At 39.5% G+C, this 22,161-nt stretch overlaps 2 protein-coding genes across 2 annotated transcripts; both read left to right on the forward strand.

Annotated features, from left to right (window-relative positions):
• Window positions 1-1,035: 1,035 nt before the first annotated feature.
• On the forward strand, window positions 1,036-7,542 carry LOC310876752 (beta-1,3-galactosyltransferase 5-like; the record flags this gene model as incomplete). Its single annotated transcript, XM_083790391.1, has 3 exons — window positions 1,036-1,225; window positions 5,308-5,485; window positions 6,492-7,542. The coding sequence occupies exons 2-3, from the start codon at window positions 5,379-5,381 to the stop codon at window positions 7,540-7,542; spliced, it is 1,158 nt and encodes a 385-aa protein (XP_083646517.1). The 5' UTR covers window positions 1,036-1,225; window positions 5,308-5,378.
• A 7,159-nt stretch (window positions 7,543-14,701) lies between these two features.
• il17c (interleukin 17c) lies at window positions 14,702-18,031 on the forward strand. Its single transcript, XM_083760036.1, has 3 exons — window positions 14,702-14,759; window positions 15,011-15,267; window positions 17,134-18,031. The coding sequence occupies exons 1-3, from the start codon at window positions 14,733-14,735 to the stop codon at window positions 17,369-17,371; spliced, it is 522 nt and encodes a 173-aa protein (XP_083616162.1). The 5' UTR covers window positions 14,702-14,732; the 3' UTR covers window positions 17,372-18,031.
• Window positions 18,032-22,161: the final 4,130 nt, after the last annotated feature.

Raw genomic sequence — 22,161 nt, forward strand, 5'->3', positions numbered from 1 at the left:
ATCGAAAAGCAGAGCATCCATTTCGAAAACATTTGGAAAGATTCTTTCTTTCTTTCTTTCCGACCAACATGCATCTGATTCGCTCTTAAACTCTATTTTAACAGCTCTCTGTGTTGCACTTTTTAATTGTTTTTTTGTCTTTCAAGTTTAAGCTTTCATACTTTTGAAGTTTATTTAATTTCAAATGCTTTATCTTTGATGTAGACCTAATAAGGTCTAGTGTGCATCATGATTTGGGGTGCAATGTCCAGTGCAGGCGTTGGTAAACTTAAATCCAAGGTCAACAGTGTACCAGAATGAGAATGAGGACTTCATGATTCCTTCTGCTGAGGATATGTATGTAAGGAGATGCAGATTTCATCTTCCAGCAGGACCTAGAGTGTTGAAATGTGAGTATATAGAATCAGCGATAAACTATTTAGAAGCATAAATGTGTTTAAAATAAATTGGTTCAGGTTCAGGTTTATTTGTCATATGTATAAATAGTTACAATAAAATGTTGTGCGTCTTCAGACAACATTCAATATGGCCGCAACTAAGGCCAAGTGCAAAATAAATTCTGTATTAGTGGGTTTTATGAGCTGGAAGCCAAAATTGTGTAAAGATAAACAATAATAATACTTAAATAATTTACGTTGTGTTCACTGAATATATTATAATCTATGAAAGTTAAACTTTTTGAATGGAATTATGGAAATAAATCAACTTTTGGAAAGGTATAAGGCCCCCTTCCTCCTTGGCCTGAAAAACATTGTAGACTGAATTAAAATGTAGTGCAGTGTATGAAGCACTAGAGGGCGACGCCGACACTACTTCCCCAGGTGAGATGGATTTACCTGAGCTGCACTCTCGGGTATCAGATTCAGGTGTGTATTTGTCCATCTTTCACTCCAGTTTGTGCTGTGTTGGTATAAGGGCATAATATAGGCTCGTGCCGCTCGTCCTTGTTTTTCATTAGGCACTTTGACTTTTGCATTTTTATCCTCTGCAATCAGCGCTGTTTCGTGTCAATTCATCTCTTGTTCAGGGTGAAAATAAGTGGAATATAATTGTGGATCGTTTTCACAACTCTGTGCTGTGGTTGCAACTACGCCTACCAGATGGCCAAATCCCTTCTCTTTTAATATGTCATGGTAATAATTGAATTGGACTGCACTTTTTTCTCAAGGCACCTATTTGGAAGACCACCAAAGACCACCAAAGAGGAAAACCACACTTTCAGTAGGTGAGTGTAATTGTGTGAATTTGTGTCTGAGTGAGGTTGTGATGCATTCTATCCTGTAGGCTATACTTTGTGAGAAAATAATAGCAGCCCATGTTCTGAAATCAAGGAAGATGTCATTCATGTAATCATTTTTTTCATGATTCTTACACATGCACTTTCTCTGACCCTCTAACAGCTTAGTTATGTTAAAATATTGATTTAAAAAATATATAAATCAACATCAACCCATACATAGCCTACTTATGCATCCACAACCAATACAGTATGCGTGTGTGCTTTTTTGCTTGTATTGGTCTCCAGTGGACGTGCATGTTTGTGGAAAAGAAGAAAAACTAAAACATAAAATTTTTGTTTTATGAGAAAAACACATTTTATTGAGACCGCTCCGAATAATGATTGATTGTGTTGTAATACTACAATCACTTAAGCAGCACTTAGTTCAGTCAGCTTAGTACATCAGGTGGACTTTAACCCCATAGGATAACTGAATGGGACTCTAAGCCACTCAATGTGAGATAAGAAAGACAGTTTGGCACGGAAGCCGATCATAATACACATGTGACTCCGATGAGTTGACATTCTCTCAATGCCTTAGATGTACATTTTCATCAAAACATCAAAGCTTTCAGTACATGTCAGGAAAGTACGTTGTGGGATTGTAGATTGCCTATTTTGAGTGAAAAATACTTGGAGACAAAAAGGAGGTGGCTTAATGTAGGTAGGCTATATGGGGGACTCTGGTCAACAAAGTAGCCTATAGGCTATAATGTGTTAATTTTCTTTTTTGTTATGCCTTTTATGCGAAAAAGTACAGACAGGCCATTTGTAACTTTAGGTTAAACACAAGAATCCCACAGGGCATTGGCAGATATAAAGGACTGAAATAAGTCAGAGGATTTGCAATCCATGTAGGCCTAATGAAAACAGAGATGGAGACGAGATTCATGAATATTATCATTATGAACTTTAGACAAAAATACCTGCCAATCTATTTCATAAACCGCCCATCTATGTTTAAATTAATTGTATTACTAAAATCTGAAAAAGTTGCTTTTCTGAACAATGTTCTAACCCTGTTCAAATAATGAATGCCTTTTGCTATGTGTATTGTACTGTATACTAATATTGTTATACTTGTTTAATTGTAACACATTATTGAGAATGTTTAGGTTACTTTTATGCAAGGGCATTTATGGGAGTATTTATTAGTGAACTATTTGAGCAGAAATGTGCTAATTGAGTCTGTGTCCAGTTTAAAGGAGGCTGCAGGGACAGGCTAGTTAGTGAGAAGTGGGCAATGACACATGTAACATTACTGAGGGAGAGCTACAGGGCCTTGTGTGATCAAGGTACAGCCTGAAGAGAGTTCTTATCCAGTTGGGTTTTGTTCAGTAGTGTTTGCTCAAGTGTTTATTTCTTTTTGTCATTTTTCAGTATTATTATTGATATTTTCCTGTTTTCGCACTGTTGAATCTGTACTGGACTTTAGTGGAGGAGTTTTGGGGAAAAATAAATAAATAAATTAAACTGCATTTCTGACTGTTCTTGGAGTCTTGGCCGTTCAGGCAAGTACAATACACCATTCTGTCAGTTGAGTATGAAAAGGCTTAACATTTTCATTGACTAAAAATGCTGGTATCTTTCAACATGACCTCATACAGGCGGGGCTGGGGTGTGCACTGTGCAGGCATGTTTGGGTTAGTGGATGGTTGTTTACTGTTTAGTGGCAGCAAAATGCACATTTTCCAATTACATGTGAAGCCTTCCTTCTGTGTGGGCGCCACTCCTTGGTTATTACTTACAAATAGATTATAGATTCCCGCCCTGGCATTAAAGCTGCTATAAAAAATTGTAATGACCTTTTTTTCTTTTTTTTTTTTTTGGTATTCAGACAGCTAGCAATGGGTAAATGCTCCCAACGTTCTAGGTACATCTTTGAATGCAGATTGTGGCCCTAGATGTGTCACAGAGACTAAATATTTTTGGGAGCGTTTTACTCAGTTGCTGGCTGTCTGAATACCAAAAATGCCCCAAAACAAAGTCATTAAAATGTTGACATATTATTGCTTATAGCAGCTTTAAGGTATGCTGCGTCAAACATTATGATTATTGATTTGATGATGCATGATATTATTATTTGTATCAGTTTTATTTTATTTTATTGTGTGTTTGCTTACTTTACCACCTCTCTCCAACCCCACCCTGCCCTATGGGAAGCCGTTTAGGCCATAAATGCATAGTCGACTCGCACATACATGTATACTTCTCTTGCACATACATATATTTTGGTACTTCACTTGCACATACATGCATATCTCACATACACATACATGCATACTTCACTTGCACATACATACATTTAGGTACTTCACTTGCACATACATACATCATTCGCACATACATACATACTTCACTTGCACATACATACTTCATTCGCACATACATACATACTTCACTTGCACATACATACTTCATTCGCACATACATACATACTTCACTTGCACATACATACTTCATTCGCACATACATACATACTTCACTTGTACATACATACATACTGCATTCGCACATATATAAATACTTCACTTGCACATGCATACATACTTCACTTGTACACATACATACTTCATTCACACATATATAAATACTTAATTTGCACATATATACATACTTCATTCGCACATATATAATAATAAATAAATAAAACTTCACTTGCACATACGTGTGTGTGTGTGTGTGTGTGTGTGTGTGTGTGTAAAAGTATGTATATAACAGGAAGGCAATTCCTGGAAATTGGTTTCCGCGGGTTCGTCATCACGTGACCCATAACGCTGTTTGCTTAGCGGTTTACTGATCCGGTTTGCGTTTAGAACGGATACGGAAATGGTGCGTGCATTCACATGTGCGCGCAAATCACAGGATATAGTAGGCCCGGTGTTCCCGAGTCCATATATTTATAGCATGGAACGGAGCCTCGCAGCGTGGGCGGTGTTATGGCAAAAATGGTGTCCTGGCGAATTATGTGACCATCTTGTGAGCTTCTTGTTCCAGGAATTGCCTTCCTGTTATATACATACTTTTGTGCATACATTCATACTCTCGCACGCACGCACACACACACACACGTATGTATGCAGTCCTATGTATGTATGTGCGAATGAAGTATGTATGTATGTGCAAGTGAAGTATGTATGTACTGTATGTGCGAATGAAGTATGTATGTATGTGCAAGTGAAGTATGCATGTATGTGTATGTGAGATATGCATGTATGTGCAAGTGAAGTACCAATATATATGTATGTGCAAGAGAAGTATACATGAGAAGTATACATGTATGTGCGAGTTGACTATGCATTTATGGCCTAAACGGCTTCCCATACTGCCCACCTCATTATGTGGGAGACATTTATAATGGCTAAAGCCCCCCCCCCCCCTGGAGCCGTCCCTGATTACCACACTTCACTCTCCAATCTTGTAATGTTTGTCTCCCAGCAGAAGATAAGTAATCTTCTCAAGAGAAACACAGCTATTGAATTCTGAGGACCATCTCACAATGAGGAAAGGGGGAGTGAGACCTCCATGTTATTGCAATACATTTCCTAGCAACTCCAATAAGTGCCACCTCTATAAATTAACATTGGTTCTTTCTTAGATTTGCACTGATGGTACTGTAGTTCATTTTTGTCACTGCCTGCAATGCTGCTATACAGCTGTAATGTTGAGTCCATCATGTGACAATAATGGCACCTTGAATGTTTGTTGAACCATCAGAAATGGTGTGCAGAGTGCTGACACACACACACACACAAAAACAAACCTCTCTCGAGTCAGACCCCTCTGTGTGGGCGTGGAGAGACAAGCGCAGACTTGAGGCAAAAGAATGACCGTCAGTCAATCTAACCAAAATGTTGTTCTCCAGACTCCAGGTGCAACTTTCAGTTCTCATTCCACTCTTTATATGTAGGGCCAGTCTGTGAATTGTATAGTCTACTCACGTACTATAAGTGTCAAAGGAGAAAATTAACATTATCACGTTCAGATGATGATGATGTATCTGTCTCTATTTCCTTCGTGTCTCAAAGGACTGGGGCGATCTAGAATGCATCAGGAGGAGATCCCGGATGGACAGCAGAAGAGCTGTGTCCAGTGACAGATGGTGGTCATCTTCTCGGTGTCTAATGTGCAGGCCGGACGGCTTTGTTTTGTTGAAAACATGAAGAAAGCCTTTGCAAAACTAACACATGTTTTGTCTGAATCCAGGTGAGCCACAGAGAACAAAAGACACAGTCACAATGGACCCTTAATTTTCACAGCAAACATTTTGACAGGTAAATGCAGCTACCCATTTAGGAAGGGAGACCACCAGAATCACCAGATTCTACAAATCGTTTTCTGATAAACCTATGGTTCTATGTCAGTGGACTTCTCAAACTATTTCATGTCAACCAGACCCCAAAAATGATATGTAATTGGCCCCCATCTGAAAATATGTTGTTCCAGGGACAGGGACCTCCCCAGAAGCAAACATTTGAGTTAAAAACTGTGAAAGAATAATATATAAAATGATTTGTGCCACAACAATAGTTGTCTGAAAGTATAAAACTGCATATTTAATGCAGTGACTACACCAATAATATTCAGGAATGTTTTGCTCAAGTCAAAACCATATGACAAAAGTCATTGAACCCATAATGAGTAATTGTAACTACCGGTATACAGCCAATATGCGTCATTATTTTTGTCGGAGAACCATTCATGTAACTTGTACTGTATATGTCTATAAGAAAACTACTGACCCTAATGGTGAGCATATGTGTACTGTCTGGTATTCCTTTCAGTTGCTTATTCAGTTATAGCCGTATTATTATTATATATTATTGGTGTGTGACTTGACTTGACACATAAATGTGTTCCGTGACCAGGTTTAAATTAACTAAGTACTGTACTTAACTACAATTTTGAGTTATTTGTACTTTACATGAGTATTTCCAATACTTTCACTGCTACTTCAGTACATTTTGAATCCAAATATTGTACTTTTACTCCACTACATTTATTTGAAAGCTTTAGCTATAGTAGATTGTGATTATTATTACAAAACATACATTAACCACTTCGATCCTATATATTTAGTCTATTTGAAAATAGCTCTACAAGTTCACAGCTTTACAAGCTCACAATGCGCCGCGATGCATAAAACAATTGAGTCCTACTCTTTCCACCACCTGTCCGTGACAAACGTTTCTAAAAAAATGTTCAATCACAGGAATGAAGACATCCAGCACCATGGAGGGAAGAACAAACGCCTCCGATACTTCATCTCCGTATGCTTACTTCTTGTCATCTCAACGTACGCAATCTGTGTCGGTGAGTTCCCGCCGTCGTGGGGGGCCACTATTTTGTGGAGGCGTGACAGTATAATAACAAATGCAACAAATGCAACAACAGCCACAGCAACAAGCGGGGACGCCGCGCTGCTCAAGTACTTTGTTGCTTATCCACATGACTACCACTTCACCGTGGACGAGCCCCAAAAATGTCAGCAGCAGGAGCCTTTCGTGGTGCTGGTCGTCCCGGTCGCTCCCCACAACAGAGCCGACCGTGACACCATCCGTAGGACATGGGGCAGTGAGAGCCCCGTGTCGGGCAAAGTGGTGAGCCTGTTCTTTTTGTTGGGACTGCCGACGGGAGAATACGCAGAACGAATCCAGCGGCAAGTGCTGGAGGAGAGCAGAGAGCACGGGGACCTGCTGCAGGCTGACTTCCTGGACTGCTACAAGAACCTGACCATCAAGACCATGGTGATGCTAGAGTGGCTGGACTCTCGCTGCTCCATGGCCTCCTACGCCATGAAGATCGACTCGGACATGTTTCTAAACGTACACAACTTGGTCGACATGTTGCTGTACGCTCCCAAGGATGAATATATGACTGGACTTGTGGCACATGAGGCTGCAGTTCTGAGAGACCCCCACTCTAAATGGTACCTACCTTTTGAGATATTCCCAGAGTCACGGTATCCTCATTATGCATTAGGACTGGGCTACGTTTTGTCCTTGGACCTGCCTGGAAAGCTTGTGGAAGCATCCAGACACGTTAAAGCTATTTACATTGAGGATGTATACTTGGGTTTGTGTCTGAGATACCTGGGTAAAGCACCTACCGACCCCCCACATCGGTCTTCATTTAATGTGGTCCCTGTGCCTTATAGTCACTGTGCTTACTCCAGGCTGATAGCCACCACAACGAGTAACAAGTACAAGACTGATCGTATGTCATCGTGGGTAGATTTGAAAAGACAAAGTCCTGTTTGTTGAGAGAGAATATATCATATTCTCTGCTGTCGGGAAAGAAACCACCTAACTCCAAAATGTTCATTTTTCTAAAAATGAAGAAAACCTTTATATACAAAGCAATACTGCCTCATCAAAGGTGGTGTTGTGACTTTATATATTGTCAATTACTTGCATGACAGGGGGAGAGGTGTTACTTTAGCAGACATTTTGAGGGTCCAGTGGAGTTAAGAGGTTTTGTCCGCTGAGCTTTTTACTACTTTTCATTGGTTCAATATTTTCGAAAAACAACACACAGGCGTAAAGGGTGTTCAATAACACTGATTTATGCAAAAATGGAGTTGGGTGCAGTTTCCTCCCGACTACTGTCTTTCTGTATGACATGATGCCATGCAGTATGGTCATCAGATGTTAACACTGATCTTTCCCAAACATATTATGGGAAATGCTGATTAAATAACAAATGGCATAATACAGTATACAGACATTCCAAAACACCAGGTATAGTGGCTTAAATGGAATAAATATATGTAAGCCGTTTATTAAATCTTTAGCTATTTTCTAGGGATGTCCCAATCAAGTTTTTTTGCTCCCGATCCGATTCCAATCAATTGATTTTGAGACATACCGATACCGATCTTTCCCAATCCGATCTTTATATTTTTATATAACACTTGTGCCATATCACAATAGCAAATATCCTAATGTATGTCACTCTAGTCTAGTCTGTTGTATAATGATGTATTGGTTAAAAAAAATACAAAATAAAAATGTACGAGATTGAGAAGCTCGAAACACGGCACTTCGTGCCGCGTTTCGTCGCTTGTCCATCTGCTACTTTTAATGCTACTTTGCTACTTTGTTGAGCCCTCAGTGCTCTAAATATCCTATCCTTCTTCCACCTCGACACCAAATCTCTTTGCTGAAAAATAACCTAATGTTTGCCTATCATGACATGAAAGCTTGGGTTAATCCTTTGTTGTCCTCACAACACCTGTCTTTTGTCATTCATTATTACAAAAGTAACTTAACTGTTGGAACATGAATATTAATAATTACAAAAGGGTAACTGTACATGAATATTAACTTCAGTGTCGTTAATGTATAATTTGTATATGTTACTTATTAGATAGCTACACAAATGAAAACAATATTATGGGATTTGGTGTTTGCTTTGCTCATTAAAGTGTAAATACTGTAAGTAGTTTAAAAAGGTACTACTAAACTACTACTAAAACAGGAAATTACCCTCATATCTTGCTCAAATTATATTATTTGGACCCGTTTGTATGGAAAGAGATTATACTACTGCTGTGCAATAGCTGAATATGCAAATAGGCCCATACTATGAATATAAAACACAAAATGTAGTGGGGTGTTAAGGCCTATTCATAGTCCAGGTTTCGGTGAGGAGGTGACCACTGAAAACTATACAAAATGACGTCACGCTGTGGTGGTCAGCGCTCACACAGCACATCTCTCTGTTTTTACTAACCACGTGGTCACCTCTTCACCGGAAACTGGACTGAATAGGCCTTTATTTGCCTGGTTATTATGACACATGATTCATAATTATCAGATGCTATGATATGATGTAATACACGTTGTTTGTAATATATTGATGGTGTGGTACAGCATGTGTTGATTCATGACGTAAAAAAAGTCTTGGCAGCTACTGAAATGGATTGCTGTAAAGGCCGTCGGGATCGGGAGTCGAACCCGCGGCTCACTGCCAGATTGGTCAGCCTGATTGAAGGTTGGTGAGTGGTTGGCACGGGTGGCACAAGGTGGAGTTGGTAATGGCTGGTGGAGTTGTTTGGTCGTCCTCTGCTTGGTCACACCTCCCGGACCTCAGTTGTTCCATGAACTTTGAAATAAGCATGCAGCCCCATGCCTAGGCACTTCAATATCAACTAACTGCAGTTATCAAATTGGCACAGCAGAGGTAGCAATTGTCTACAAAACATATACACTAGAGACAGTAGCCTATCTGCCTTGTCCTATTGTTTTTGTTGCACCAGTGCATCTGTATAGTGTTGCCTTAATAATTAATATACAGTAGGCCTAACTACGGAAGTCCATAGGTCCAAAATGTAAATAAATACTAAAACTTTAATAATAAATACCGTAAAAAAAAATCAATAAATAAATAATACAATTAATAAATAGGCCTACTTAACAGTAAAGGAGCGCCGGCTCACTATAGGACAACTGTAAGCACAAAATATACATTAACAAGCAATACATGTGACCAGAATAAAACATCAATGTACTACAGTTATTGTTTTAGGATACTGTACAGCAGGGGTTACCAAACATTACACACACACACACACACACACACGACACAACACACAGAGAGGAACAGAAAGTAGAAGACGCAACTTCTGTTGTCACAACACTGACACGAGGGTGTGGTGATGGGAGGAGATATTAAGAGGTGGATTGTGGCATGTTCATTTACATAAAGCGGTTCTATCATTGTTCTTCATTTCCCATAATATTATGATGTCATAATGAGTACAGAGTCTACCACGTGTCATATGTAGCACCCCGGTACCATCTTAAAGGGAATAACGGGGTGTTTGAGTTCGTTAACTTAAACTCTGTATAACCCTGCCTGTATTTATAGAATAAACCACAAGGCTGATTAACTTGACTTTAACTACAAACTAGCAGATCTACAAGCTCAGTATACCTACTTTAAAGGAATATATCAGATTTACTGATAGGGTTATTAGTTCAATTGTTTTTACAACTGTGTTTAACCCTTGTTAAATGGCAAATAAAATAATAAAACATTAAATATACAATGCAGTAGACAATACAACACAATAATGGTAAACCCTTTTTAGAAAGAACCTAAACTAGTTCCTGCTGAACCTACTGAGAGATGGCGAGATGGACAGTATCTGGTGGGTGAATCATGACAAAGGGATATTCCAGTTCTCATCCAAACACAGAGGCTCTCGCAAACCGGTGGGGGCTCCAAAAGGCGCAAAAAAATGACTCATCAAAAGATGGCTTGCGCTCTGCGCAACTATGGTAAAACTGGAGAGGTGAAGAAGATGAAGAAGAAGCTCATGCACTTACCAGTTCAGTGGTGAGGTGCTGGGAAGGAAACCATACGTGTAAGGCAGATACTGTATCTGGATGATTTTCATTTTTGTTTATTCCACGTTGTTGATCTTGTAAATAGCGTAATATTGTATTGTATAGCAACAGTATGTGAATCAACTGAAGGTATAGGACACTGTACTGTACTTTAAGAAATGGGCTAATTATCCATTATGCATTTCATTACACAGTATTTTCCACATAACTACTGCGCAATAATGGTTTGAGCATAATTATAATGACTCATCTGTTTAACATACTGTACCAGTTTAAGACTATAGTCATTTATCACCACATCACCACACCTTCATTAGAAAATGTTTTGTCAACAGAATCTTCCAGAAAAGCAATAGCCACTAGATGGCCTCAGACATCTCATAAATCAAATTTGCATATTCATTTGCATACTTTCTGGACTCTCCTGTGTTGGACTAGCCTCGGTACCAGGCTTTCATTTTTGTTGGTGCAAAAATTGAAAGCCTGGAGGAACGCATTGGCCGCTCTGGTCTAAAAGTGGGAGTCAACCCTTCCGGGTGGGCGTCGCTCCAAATTATGTGACATAGCGCTGCACTATGGGGGAGAGGAGGGGCCGGGGGTGACGGACAGATCGATGAGATCCAATCAGGGCGTGCGCAAATCTCAGCCGCGACCTGCCCCTCTAGACCAGAAACCTAACACGTTAGCTCAGGCTAGTGTTGGACTAACTTAAGTTCTCATTTTCATTATACACTATAACTGATTCAAACACAATATTTAAAGAAACAAAAAACTCTCCAGCATTAAATGCACACATCTCATGAAACTCTATACTGAATGTAGCCTATAGCTGTTGAAAATGTACATAATGAAGCTTTTAATAGGTTGAGGATATTTATAGTGACTCCAGGGACTTTCTTTCTGTTGGAAATACATAGATTTTTGCTAGTATTTGCGAGTATTCTTAATCCACGAGCTCATCATCACAGTTTTGTACATTTACTCAAACCCAGTGCAATCCTTTATACTTTGCAATATCGCTTTGAGATGGAAGTGACCATGCATGCAGTCACCCAGTTTTTATTTGGACGTGGCCAGTCATCCAGTATGCCCTACTCCATGGTGATACTGCATATAAACACTGGGGTCTGGGGACATCCACTGAGATCTACTTAGGATTAAAATACAGGGCCACCTGCCCGCATCACACACACACACACACACACACACACACACACACACACACACACACACACACACACACACACACACACACACACGTAATATAACCAAATAGGCACAAGCCTTTAAACCAGTGAAACCAAATAAACTCTACCTATTGTAGATTCCCTTAATTACCTTCAATAAAACCAAACACTCTTGACTGAAAATATCAAAAACCCAACTCTTACAATCTTTACATTTCGTACCAAAATCCCTTTTCAAATAGTTCAACCAAAATCAGATTACTATTCCTAAATAGCAGATACAAAATACAAAACACTTTAATCTAAACACAGTGGGCCCACACTCGTACACACACGCGCACACACACACACACACACACACACACACACACACAACCAACATTTGCAGGCCTGATCGTGGTGATGGTGGGGTGATGATGATTTACTCCTCAGTCCGTGTTGATGAGCAAAAGTCCTACTCACAGTTCTTTGTCAGATCTGTAGAACAGTTCGTGAGATGGTGAGACTGTGGCAGCTGGTTTTTAGACAGCTGGTGGATGGAAATTAACCTCCACCTCCGCAGACGACTGACGCGGAGGAGAGCGTTTCCGGGAATCTGGCCGTCGTGCAAGTCCACGGAAGTGGAGCTTCTTTTCCATCCACCAGCTGTCTAAAAACCCGGAAAAAGAAGCTGTGCGCAGCCAAGAACGTGCATGGCTCTTTAGATAGTGTGGCAGCACCTACACACACACCGTCTGGGCACATATGAGCAGACAGCCGCGGATAGTAGAAGCTGCGTTTTACGTAATTCCCGAGTTTTTAGACAGCTGGTGGATGGAAATTAAGCTCCACCCCCGCGGCTGACTGCCGCGGAGGAGAGCGTTTCCGGGAATCTGTCAGTCAGCTGTGGAGGAAAAACTCGGAAATTACGTAAAACGCAGCTTCTTCTGTCCGCGGCTGTCTGCTCATATGTGCCCATGCAGACGGACACACACACATCACCTGAGGCTGAGAGCTGACTCAGTACTATTCCCAGTACCCAATTACATACATGAATCCCACATGTATACATATGTACAGTAACAACAATTGGAGGCCCAGAGATCGAAATGTCATTAAATAGGGGACCGTAGCCTAATTCAGGTCAAACCACGGGGCCCTTGGCTTGAATTGAAAATGGTTGAAAATCACTGATAGAGCCATATTAGAAATCTTCTCTTTGGCATATCATTTCAAATGGGGGGTCCGCGGGCTAATGAGTGTCATTTTCGGGGTCCTTAATGAACACGTTTGGGAACCTCTGGGTTACATTTCCTTTGAACTGTAACAGGAAATGTTCACATGAAACTACAGAGTGAAAGCAACGCTTGCGTTATGACAAGGCACTTGACTGGGCCGGTCTAAATGCAGGAGGAACACGTTTATACTCAGCAAGGATCGAGGGGAGGAGTTAGTTTAATATTGCATCACCCCATGGATAGTTCTGGATAGTTCTCCTTTGGTTCTCCTTTATGAATAATTAAGAGGTCATGATAGAGTTCAGATTTTGTTTTTTTTATAATAATAAAAAAACAGATGTTTGTTTTTAGTTCAATGTTTGTTTTAAAAACGCCATTGACAATGAAGGGAAAATTTACGTCATCTTGTCCCTAACATGCAAACATTAAATGCCATTAACAACAAAGATAATTTAATGTTTGTTTTGTCACTGTTTGTTTTACATCATCATTACATCACCTATAATCGACATGAGTTAGACTTTAACATATTATATTAGCGCCCAGAGCTCACTTCACACGGGTGTTTTTTCTTCTTCTTTAGAACTATATGACATGAACATGCGATCAACATGTTGAAGAGTTTCCCAGACTTTCCCAGACCTTTTCCTGCATGCCTCTGGCTGCATCATGGTCTAAATGCAGGATACGCACATTTATACTGTAATGAGGAGTCGAGACTGAGGGGGAGGAGTTTCGCTACTACATCACCTCATTGTGCCAAGCCACTCACTGAAGAATCTGTGATATGTGATGACAGACCTCCAATGTCACCTCATAGGCCTACACACAATGCAACAGGTGTTTTTACAGCATTAGACATTATTATTATTATTATTATTATTATTATTATTATTATTGAATAATATATCCAATTCGTTATTTTATTTGTATTTATTTATTTTACTTTATTATTTATAAACACACACCAGAAACAAAAAAGTGTGCTACTAGTACATTGACAGCACAAGGTAGTTTTTGCCTTTAATTTAACATGGATTGCCATGCAGTCAGCTAGCCCTGCTGGGGCTGTATGGGAGCATTAAATGACTGGCAATGTCATGGCTATGTGCTATAGGTGTAATCTTACAGAATTTAACAGAAGTGAATCTTTCAAGCCTGTTTTCTCAACTCTGTTTTCTGCAAGACATTACTCTATAAGCCATATCTCCAAAACCGGTGGGTCAAACTGAACAACCAATATGTCAATTTGTAGATACTGACTCCCTGTTTTCATATGACATGAAAAAACGAAGATGAAAACAAAATCAATGATTTAGCCTCGGTCAGAAGCGGTCACTTAATAGTCGAACAACCATAGAGATAATCCTCCCTGCTACAGAGTTACACGGTAAAAATAAGCTCCCACTGAGGACCACGTTGTTGTATTGACTAGTCAATCACGTGACGTCTAGACTCAACCCCCCCATGCAGTTTTACATGCAGCGCTGATTTCAACAGAGCCTCTGTTGAAATCTGACCAATAACTATAAAGGTTACCTCTGTTACAGAGGTAACCTTTATAGTTATTGTACACTACACTAGCCTATAATATTAAGACTGGTGACGTGAGGTTAAGTAGCCTATATATAGTTAAGAGCAATATGGATCACCATTCACCACACCACACCACAACCTCCCAGATTGCGAGTGCAAGATGACACCGGCCAGCAGTCTGCAAATGGTAAACGACTTTTGACTATAGCTATAGTTTAAATTAGAATTGTAGGCTATGTATCGACAATGATGACAATTCTTAATCAATTAAATATATTTGCCATATATTCTTGCACCAGCTAGGGTGGGACAAATGCAAATATGACTTCTGGATGATTGTGTTTATATCTTTTATTTTTATTTTTAGGAATTTATTTGTTAGATAAACATCCAAATTGATCCAATCAATATAAATAATTTAATTTATTGAATTTTCAGATTTCCATTGGGTTGCTCTGCATCATCTTCAGTGGCCAGTCTTGTGGGAAACGATGTTACACTCGGAAAAGGCTGGAACGGGAGGCTGCAATGTTTTTGACAGACCACTGGGAAGTGAGTAAGTATGACCGTCCGAAAGGCACGAGGGAGAAGGAGATGCAGCCGCAAACCTGCGCCAACTTCATCACAGCCCACACCTGGAACCAGGAGGAGGACCATAGCCAGTGCCACCGTTCTCTCTCCCCCTGGCGGTACAGGTAAGGCTGCCTTTATATAGTTGATTGATTGATTGATTGATTGATTGATTGATTGATTGATTGATTGATTTATTAACAGTTTGCAGAATTACAGTACATTTACAAACTCAATACAAAGACCCAATTAAGCATTACACTTTTTTACAAGAGGGTCCACCATGTTCAATTCATCAAAACATTTAGAGACGTACAAATAGACACTTCCATATAGTCAAAGAACAGAACAGGAATTCATCATAAGTCACTGTTGTTTTTGGCCGCACATTTCTATTTTAGTTTAATCATATTCTTTGGAATGAAACTAAAGTTTAATCATATTATTTGGAATGAAACTAAAAGTCACTAAAATATCATAAGATTTTAGTCGACTAAATATACAGTTGATTTAGTCGACTAAAATGTGTTTTGACAGGCCTTGATGCCGTCATAATGGCAGATTTTACACGTGCTGAAAATAGCCGATCTACAAGCTTGCTTGCGACGCGTTGCGAGCTTGTAGATCTGCTATTTTCAGCAGATCTACAGCACCAATTGTAAAATGAGTTATACTGGATCTCTGACCTGATGGTCAATTTCAGCACTTTGAGCACAGGAAACCGGTTCAAATCTGGAGTAGAAGATCAAAGTTATGGTGCTCCTATATCCAAAGTGCTTTTAAAATACTTTAAAGTAAGACAAATATAGGCCTAAGTAAAAGTAAAAGTATTTTTAAATATCAATGCGTTGCTGTATTGTTTTCGGAATGAATTTGAAGTAACTCTCTAAAACCACATGCACTGCATATTGCATAAACTGTTTTGCTTTCTTGTAGAACCACTACGCTATATATATATATATATATATATATATATATATATATATACAAAGACTAAGCACTTCCAAAAACAGAAAATCAATGCAAAATAAATAAATAAATAATAACACAGAAAAGTATCATGGTCAGTATCATGGTGAGTATCATGTCAGTATCATGGTCAGTATGATGTCAGTATCATGATCAGTATCATGATCAGTATCATGTTAGTATCATGGTCAGTATCATGGTCAGTATCATGTCAGTATCATGCCAGTATCATGGTCAGTATCATGTCAGTATCATGGTCAGTATCATGGTCAGTATCATGTCAGTATCATGGTCAGTATCATGGTCAGTATCATGTCAGTATCATGGTCAGTATCATGGTCAGTGTCATGGTCAGTATCATGTCAGTATCATGTCAGTATCATGGTCAGTATCATGTCAGTTCCATGGTCAGTATCATGTCAGTATTATGGTCAGTATCATGTCAGTATCATGGTCAGTATCATGTCAGTATCATGGTCAGTAACATGGTCAGTATCATGGTCAGTATCATGGTCACTATCATGTCAGTATCATGGTCAGTATCATGTCAGTATCATGGTCAGTATCATGGTCAGTATCATGATCAGTTTAAAAGAAGAAAAGTCTGCACCATTGCTCCTCAGTGTTTTGTTTACTTAAAACAGATATGACAGGTGAGCATACACATCTCAGCATCAGGTGACATTATTAGTCGATTTGAACACCAATCTGTGAATGAATGACTAAATAATTACTATTGTGGATATCCCACCACAGGATGTAGGCTACAGTACAAGGATAAAGACATGTTAGCTAGACATTGTTTAAGACTACTTTTATTAGTTATTTCATTATATTAATATTTTCTGTAATCTAATGTTGCATTAACATGCATGAAATCCATTAAATCAGTGCACAAACTGATTGGAAGATGAAATTATGAAATAACATTGCAATATTTCTGTTGTACTGTGTCTTTTTCCAGATGCTCTTTTTTTAAATTCCAACATATTTGTGACTGTGATTTTGTCTGTGTGTTTCAGAATAGATAAACAGGAGAACAGAATTCCACGAGAAATTGCCGTAGCTGAGTGCTTATGCAAGGGCTGCATCATCAACCGGCGCGAGGAAAGGGGGTACAATTCCGTGCCTGTGTATGTCAAATCAAGATTCCTGAACAAGACCGAATGCCCAACTGATCCGGACCGATACTCCATCGAGGTGTTTACTGTTCAAATCCCTGTGGCCTGCACTTGTGTTGTGCCCAGTCGTGTAAGTTGACAAAACAGGGAATTCAATTATTATTATGATGCAATTAGAGCATCGGCTTAAAGTCATGCTCTGTAACTCTTTAAATTAAATAAGCAATTTTTTTTATATAACCTTTCACATAACTTTCACAATAACCATTCCTCATACATTGTGTTTTATGACAACTTCTGTATTATTTTTGTTGCGAGCCTTATCTGCCTTATCTATTCTGGACTCTCCGCCAGGCCGAAGGCATGGCCGAGCCTATGTTTTGCACCCTATGTTTTTTATATTCGATCCTGATTGGTGACTTTTTAATATTGCTGGCTCACAATAACCTACGTGACCTGGCGGAGACTTTTGTTTGGTGCTTTTGTTTTAATTACATTTTTTATTTGCCTTTTATTTTGTTGTATTTTATTTAGTTTTAAAGTTGTTATTGTTTTTTTCTAAATATCCTCAGGGCTAGGACCGTGCAGCATTTGTTTTAGAATGGTACTAACTGACCAGTAATATTTGGACTGTCACACATTATTTATAAGAATGTTTTGATTTAAGCTATATGCTACATTATGAATTAGGCATTGTGCCGGCTTTACACTTGATTTATACTTTTGTCAACCTGAACAATTTGGAGAATCTCGCGCAACAGCACTCAGGTTAGTAGCCTATAAGCTAAAAGAGTCACAGCCCAGGAAGGAAAGAGCCTTGTGTGCTCCTTTTAGGAGAAACGGGTGGCCTAGAGCAGGGGTTCTCAACGTTTTGGGGCTGGGGACCCCCGGAAATGCTTTGGCCATGTCTCACGCCCCCTGCCCCGTCCCCTCCCCACCACCAATACAATTAACCTTTGTTAAAACATTTGTACACTCTCAGAGTTAAATTAACATTGATTTTACAATATAAATTGGAGTCCCAGAGATAGAAATGCCATTAAATGGGGGTCCGTAGCCTATTGCATATCAATATGATTTATAATGTGTCTCTTGGTGGAACAAACAGCTAAATGCTTAATTCCTTCTGCTATCAGGGTATTAATGACAGTAGGACAGTAGCCCTAGTCATTTAAAATAACCATGATTATAAACTTCATCTGAATAGAATACAAACAGCTACAAAGTGTTTCTTTCACACAGCATCAAAAAATAATAAACAGGAAATGTGCAAGAAACATAATCAGAAAAAAAAGTCAAGTAAAAGCAAAAATGAACAGAAAGGATCACAATGACAGATTGGAATCAGGTATAAGCAACAAAAAGAGGTGATCACTGCATTATGATAGTCTCTAGACCAGGGTATAGGCAACCAGGCAGCTATTTAGCCCTTCCCCAGTTGCTTTGGCAAAACCTTTACGGATAACTTTATATTTGTTTCGTTTTTTTATATATATATATTTTTTCAATTTATTTTATCATTGTTGTAGACCATAGGCTAAGTTATTCTTACAGTCTCCATTTGTTAAAATGTGTAGCCTATATATAGGCTACACCAAATATAGGCTGTTGCAGACCTATTAGTAATGTTGATAGGCAAATTTAAACTTAATAAGATGTGTTGTAAACCTTCATAAGGTACTAAAGTGAAAGTGTCTCTGTTTTAGGCATATTGCACACCGCTCTGCTGCTCACTTGTGGTTTTTATTATTATTTTGTAAGGTATGCAAAGGTTGCAGGATATGAGAATACTCCTTAAAAAAAACAGAGGGGAAGTGCGAGTCAGATGTTTGTCCCTGGAGGAATGAGGACTTTTAAAGCACTTCTAAGAAATGTTATGTTCAAGTTCATGCATGCCCATTGCCTGGATGTATGTGGATTGTGAAAACAGCATCATTATGGTGCTCTGTTCACAGTACTACACATCCTGGCTTCTGCCTGTGAATTAAGTCTTATGTATTTACCTTTTTATATTATGATCCTATCTTGTATTCTTGTATGTATTTCTATGGACCTAGACTCCTAGAGTCTGCTAATAAAGATTGAATTGAATTCAAAATAAGACTTGACAGATTAAAAAAATATTTTGTGGCCAAAAATTGCTCTTTTGACCGTAAAAGATCGTAAAGATCGGTTTTATGCCTGTGGGTGTTAACAGCCCCATCACATTTGTCTTCACTCTACACTACACTCTGGCTCATAGTAGGGTGAAAAGGTCTTCACTCTACACTGCACTCTGGCTCATAGTAGGGTGAAAAGGTCTTCACTCTACACTACACTCTGGCTCATAGTAGGGTGAAAAGGTCTTCACTCTACACTGCACTCTGGGTCATAGTAGGGTGAAAAGGTCTTCACTCTACACTACACTCTGGCTCATAGTAGGGTAAAAAGGTCTTCACTCTACACTGCACTCTGGCTCATAGGGTGAAAAGGTCTTCACTCTACACTACACTCTGGCTCATAGTAGGGTGAAAAGGTCTTCACTCTACACTGCACTCTGGCTCATAGTAGGGTGAAAAGGTCTTCACTCTACACTGCACTCTGGCTCATAGTAGGGTGAAAAGGTCTTCACTCTACACTGCACTCTGGCTCATAGTAGGGTGAAAAGGTCTTCACTCTACACTACACTCTGGCTCATAGTAGGGTGAAAAGGTCTTCACTCTACACTACACTCTGGCTCATAGTAGGGTGAAAAGGTCTTCACTCTACACTACACTCTGGCTCATAGTAGGGTGAAAAGGTCTTCACTCTACACTACACTCTGGCTCATAGTAGGGTGAAAAGGTCTTCACTCTACACTGCACTCTGGCTCATAGTAGGGTGAAAAGGTCTTCACTCTACACTGCACTCTGGCTCATAGTAGGGTGAAAAGGTCTTCACTCTACACTGCACTCTGGCTCATAGTAGGGTGAAAAGGTCTTCACTCTACACTGCACTCTGGCTCATAGTAGGGTGAAAAGGTCTTCACTCTACACTGCACTCTGGCTCATAGTAGGGTGAAAAGGTCTTCACTCTACACTGCACTCTGGCTCATAGTAGGGTGAAAAGGTCTGTGATGTAGGAAGGAGCTAGCTCAGGGGTGTAGATCGTGTCACAAAGGCTATGCAGGTAGATCACATGACATGTCCCTAAAATATATATAATCTATCACTTGAATTAAGGTGACCTTGATTGATTGACATTGAAAAGGGCCTGTCAGCTCAAACCCACAAAGCAATACATTGTTTTCAAGAGTGTTGCACACAAACGTCAGTATAACATTACAAAGTTATGTACAAGAAAACCTATCAATTCCATTTCTCCTCTCTATTTTGGTCAGTAGATCTTGTTGAGTTGGTCAGTGGTCATTTTGAAAGTAGCTCTCAAGTCATAAAGTGTGGGCACCCATGGGCTAGCTAGACCAGTGGTTCTTAAAGTGGGTTCCAGGGACCCCCAGCCGTCCTTGAGGGTGTTCCACAGTGAGTCGCCAGCAATGTTAGTTAATTCAACATCAAAATCGGTTGAACCACTTCAACCATGTACTGTACAGTCATAGACTATTTGAAAATAGACGATCTACAAGCTCACAACGCATTGCATCACAGACATCTTGGAATAGGCTACTATAATGTTTTATTTGTCCAACAAGGTCCACGGCCAAATACATATTTATTTGCGGTCCTTTGAGAACCACTCGACCTCGACCTCGGCCTCGACCATTGCAACCCGTTGTGAGCTTGTAGATTGGTTAGTGTTGGGGGGGGGGGGGGGGGGGGGATCTGCACATAATGCAGGAGGCAGCAGCGCGACCCGTTAAGGAAAACGAGTTCTTCCAAACTGCAACACTTAGAAAAAGAATCACATGCACAGAAGTTCTTGACAGAAAGTAGCTCATAACATGTCTACGGTGGATCTTTATGAAAAACAAGCTTGGCAGATTGAAAGAGGATCATTCAAGCTTGGCCTATACTGCAATGTTGGTGAGTTTAACGTCGTTTAATACATGCAGATGAGATCGCAAACGCAATTTGGATGAGTAGGGAGTCAATGGAGGGTATTGCAACTCTAGATTCATCCCATTATTTAAAAAATCGAGAGTTGCAAATTGCGGCTACATGCATTCCATACATTCCATAGGGCTAGACCATATATATATATAATGAACAATTACTTGATTACGGTATTCCATAATACATTTGTTTTGGCCTCGTATTAACTTTATGCACCTCACTGAAGCGCTGGACAGACTCTCAATTCAATTTATACACAGTATATTCTTTACTTTTTTTTCTTAATTTATGATTTCTTACTTTTAATCAATGCTAAATATCTCTGTATTCCAATATTCCGGTAATCATTGCCATAGTGTGTTTATTTCAGTAGCAGGGGCCTCCCAGTCTCTCCACCTCCACCAGGGCTGGTTCTGGAGGGGACAGGGGTGTGCAGACCCCACAGAAATGTGCGGTGCCCACCCAATCAAAAGTTATGGAGAATATTTATTTGTAGCCAATATAAAACATACCACAAAATATCAGTACCATTTATCAGCTCTGATTGGGTGGGCAGCATTTTTAGAGAAATTGAACCCAGATCTGAACACTGTTTGCCATAACTGCTGTTAACCGACAGGAAGTGGCGTGCACATAAGACACTGGGTGGGGCTAGAGCACCTGCCCTTTTGCCCTCTGGACAGCAATGTGCCCTTTTGAATGTTCGTTTTTTGTTCATTTTATTTTTGTTTTGTATACAGTATGTGGCCCATGGTGACATTGATCAATTCTGGATTAAAAGCTTCCAATATATTATTTATGCCCCAAAATCTATAAATCTCACACACTATTTTTATTTTTATTTTTTTTTTTAAGATATTTTTTTGCGGCTTACGCCTTTTATTGATTTTTGAAGGGACAG

This window comes from Protomyctophum parallelum (genome assembly GCF_964188405.1).
Source record: "Protomyctophum parallelum genome assembly, chromosome: 2".
In the NCBI taxonomy this organism is placed as follows: Eukaryota; Metazoa; Chordata; class Actinopteri; order Myctophiformes; family Myctophidae; genus Protomyctophum; species Protomyctophum parallelum.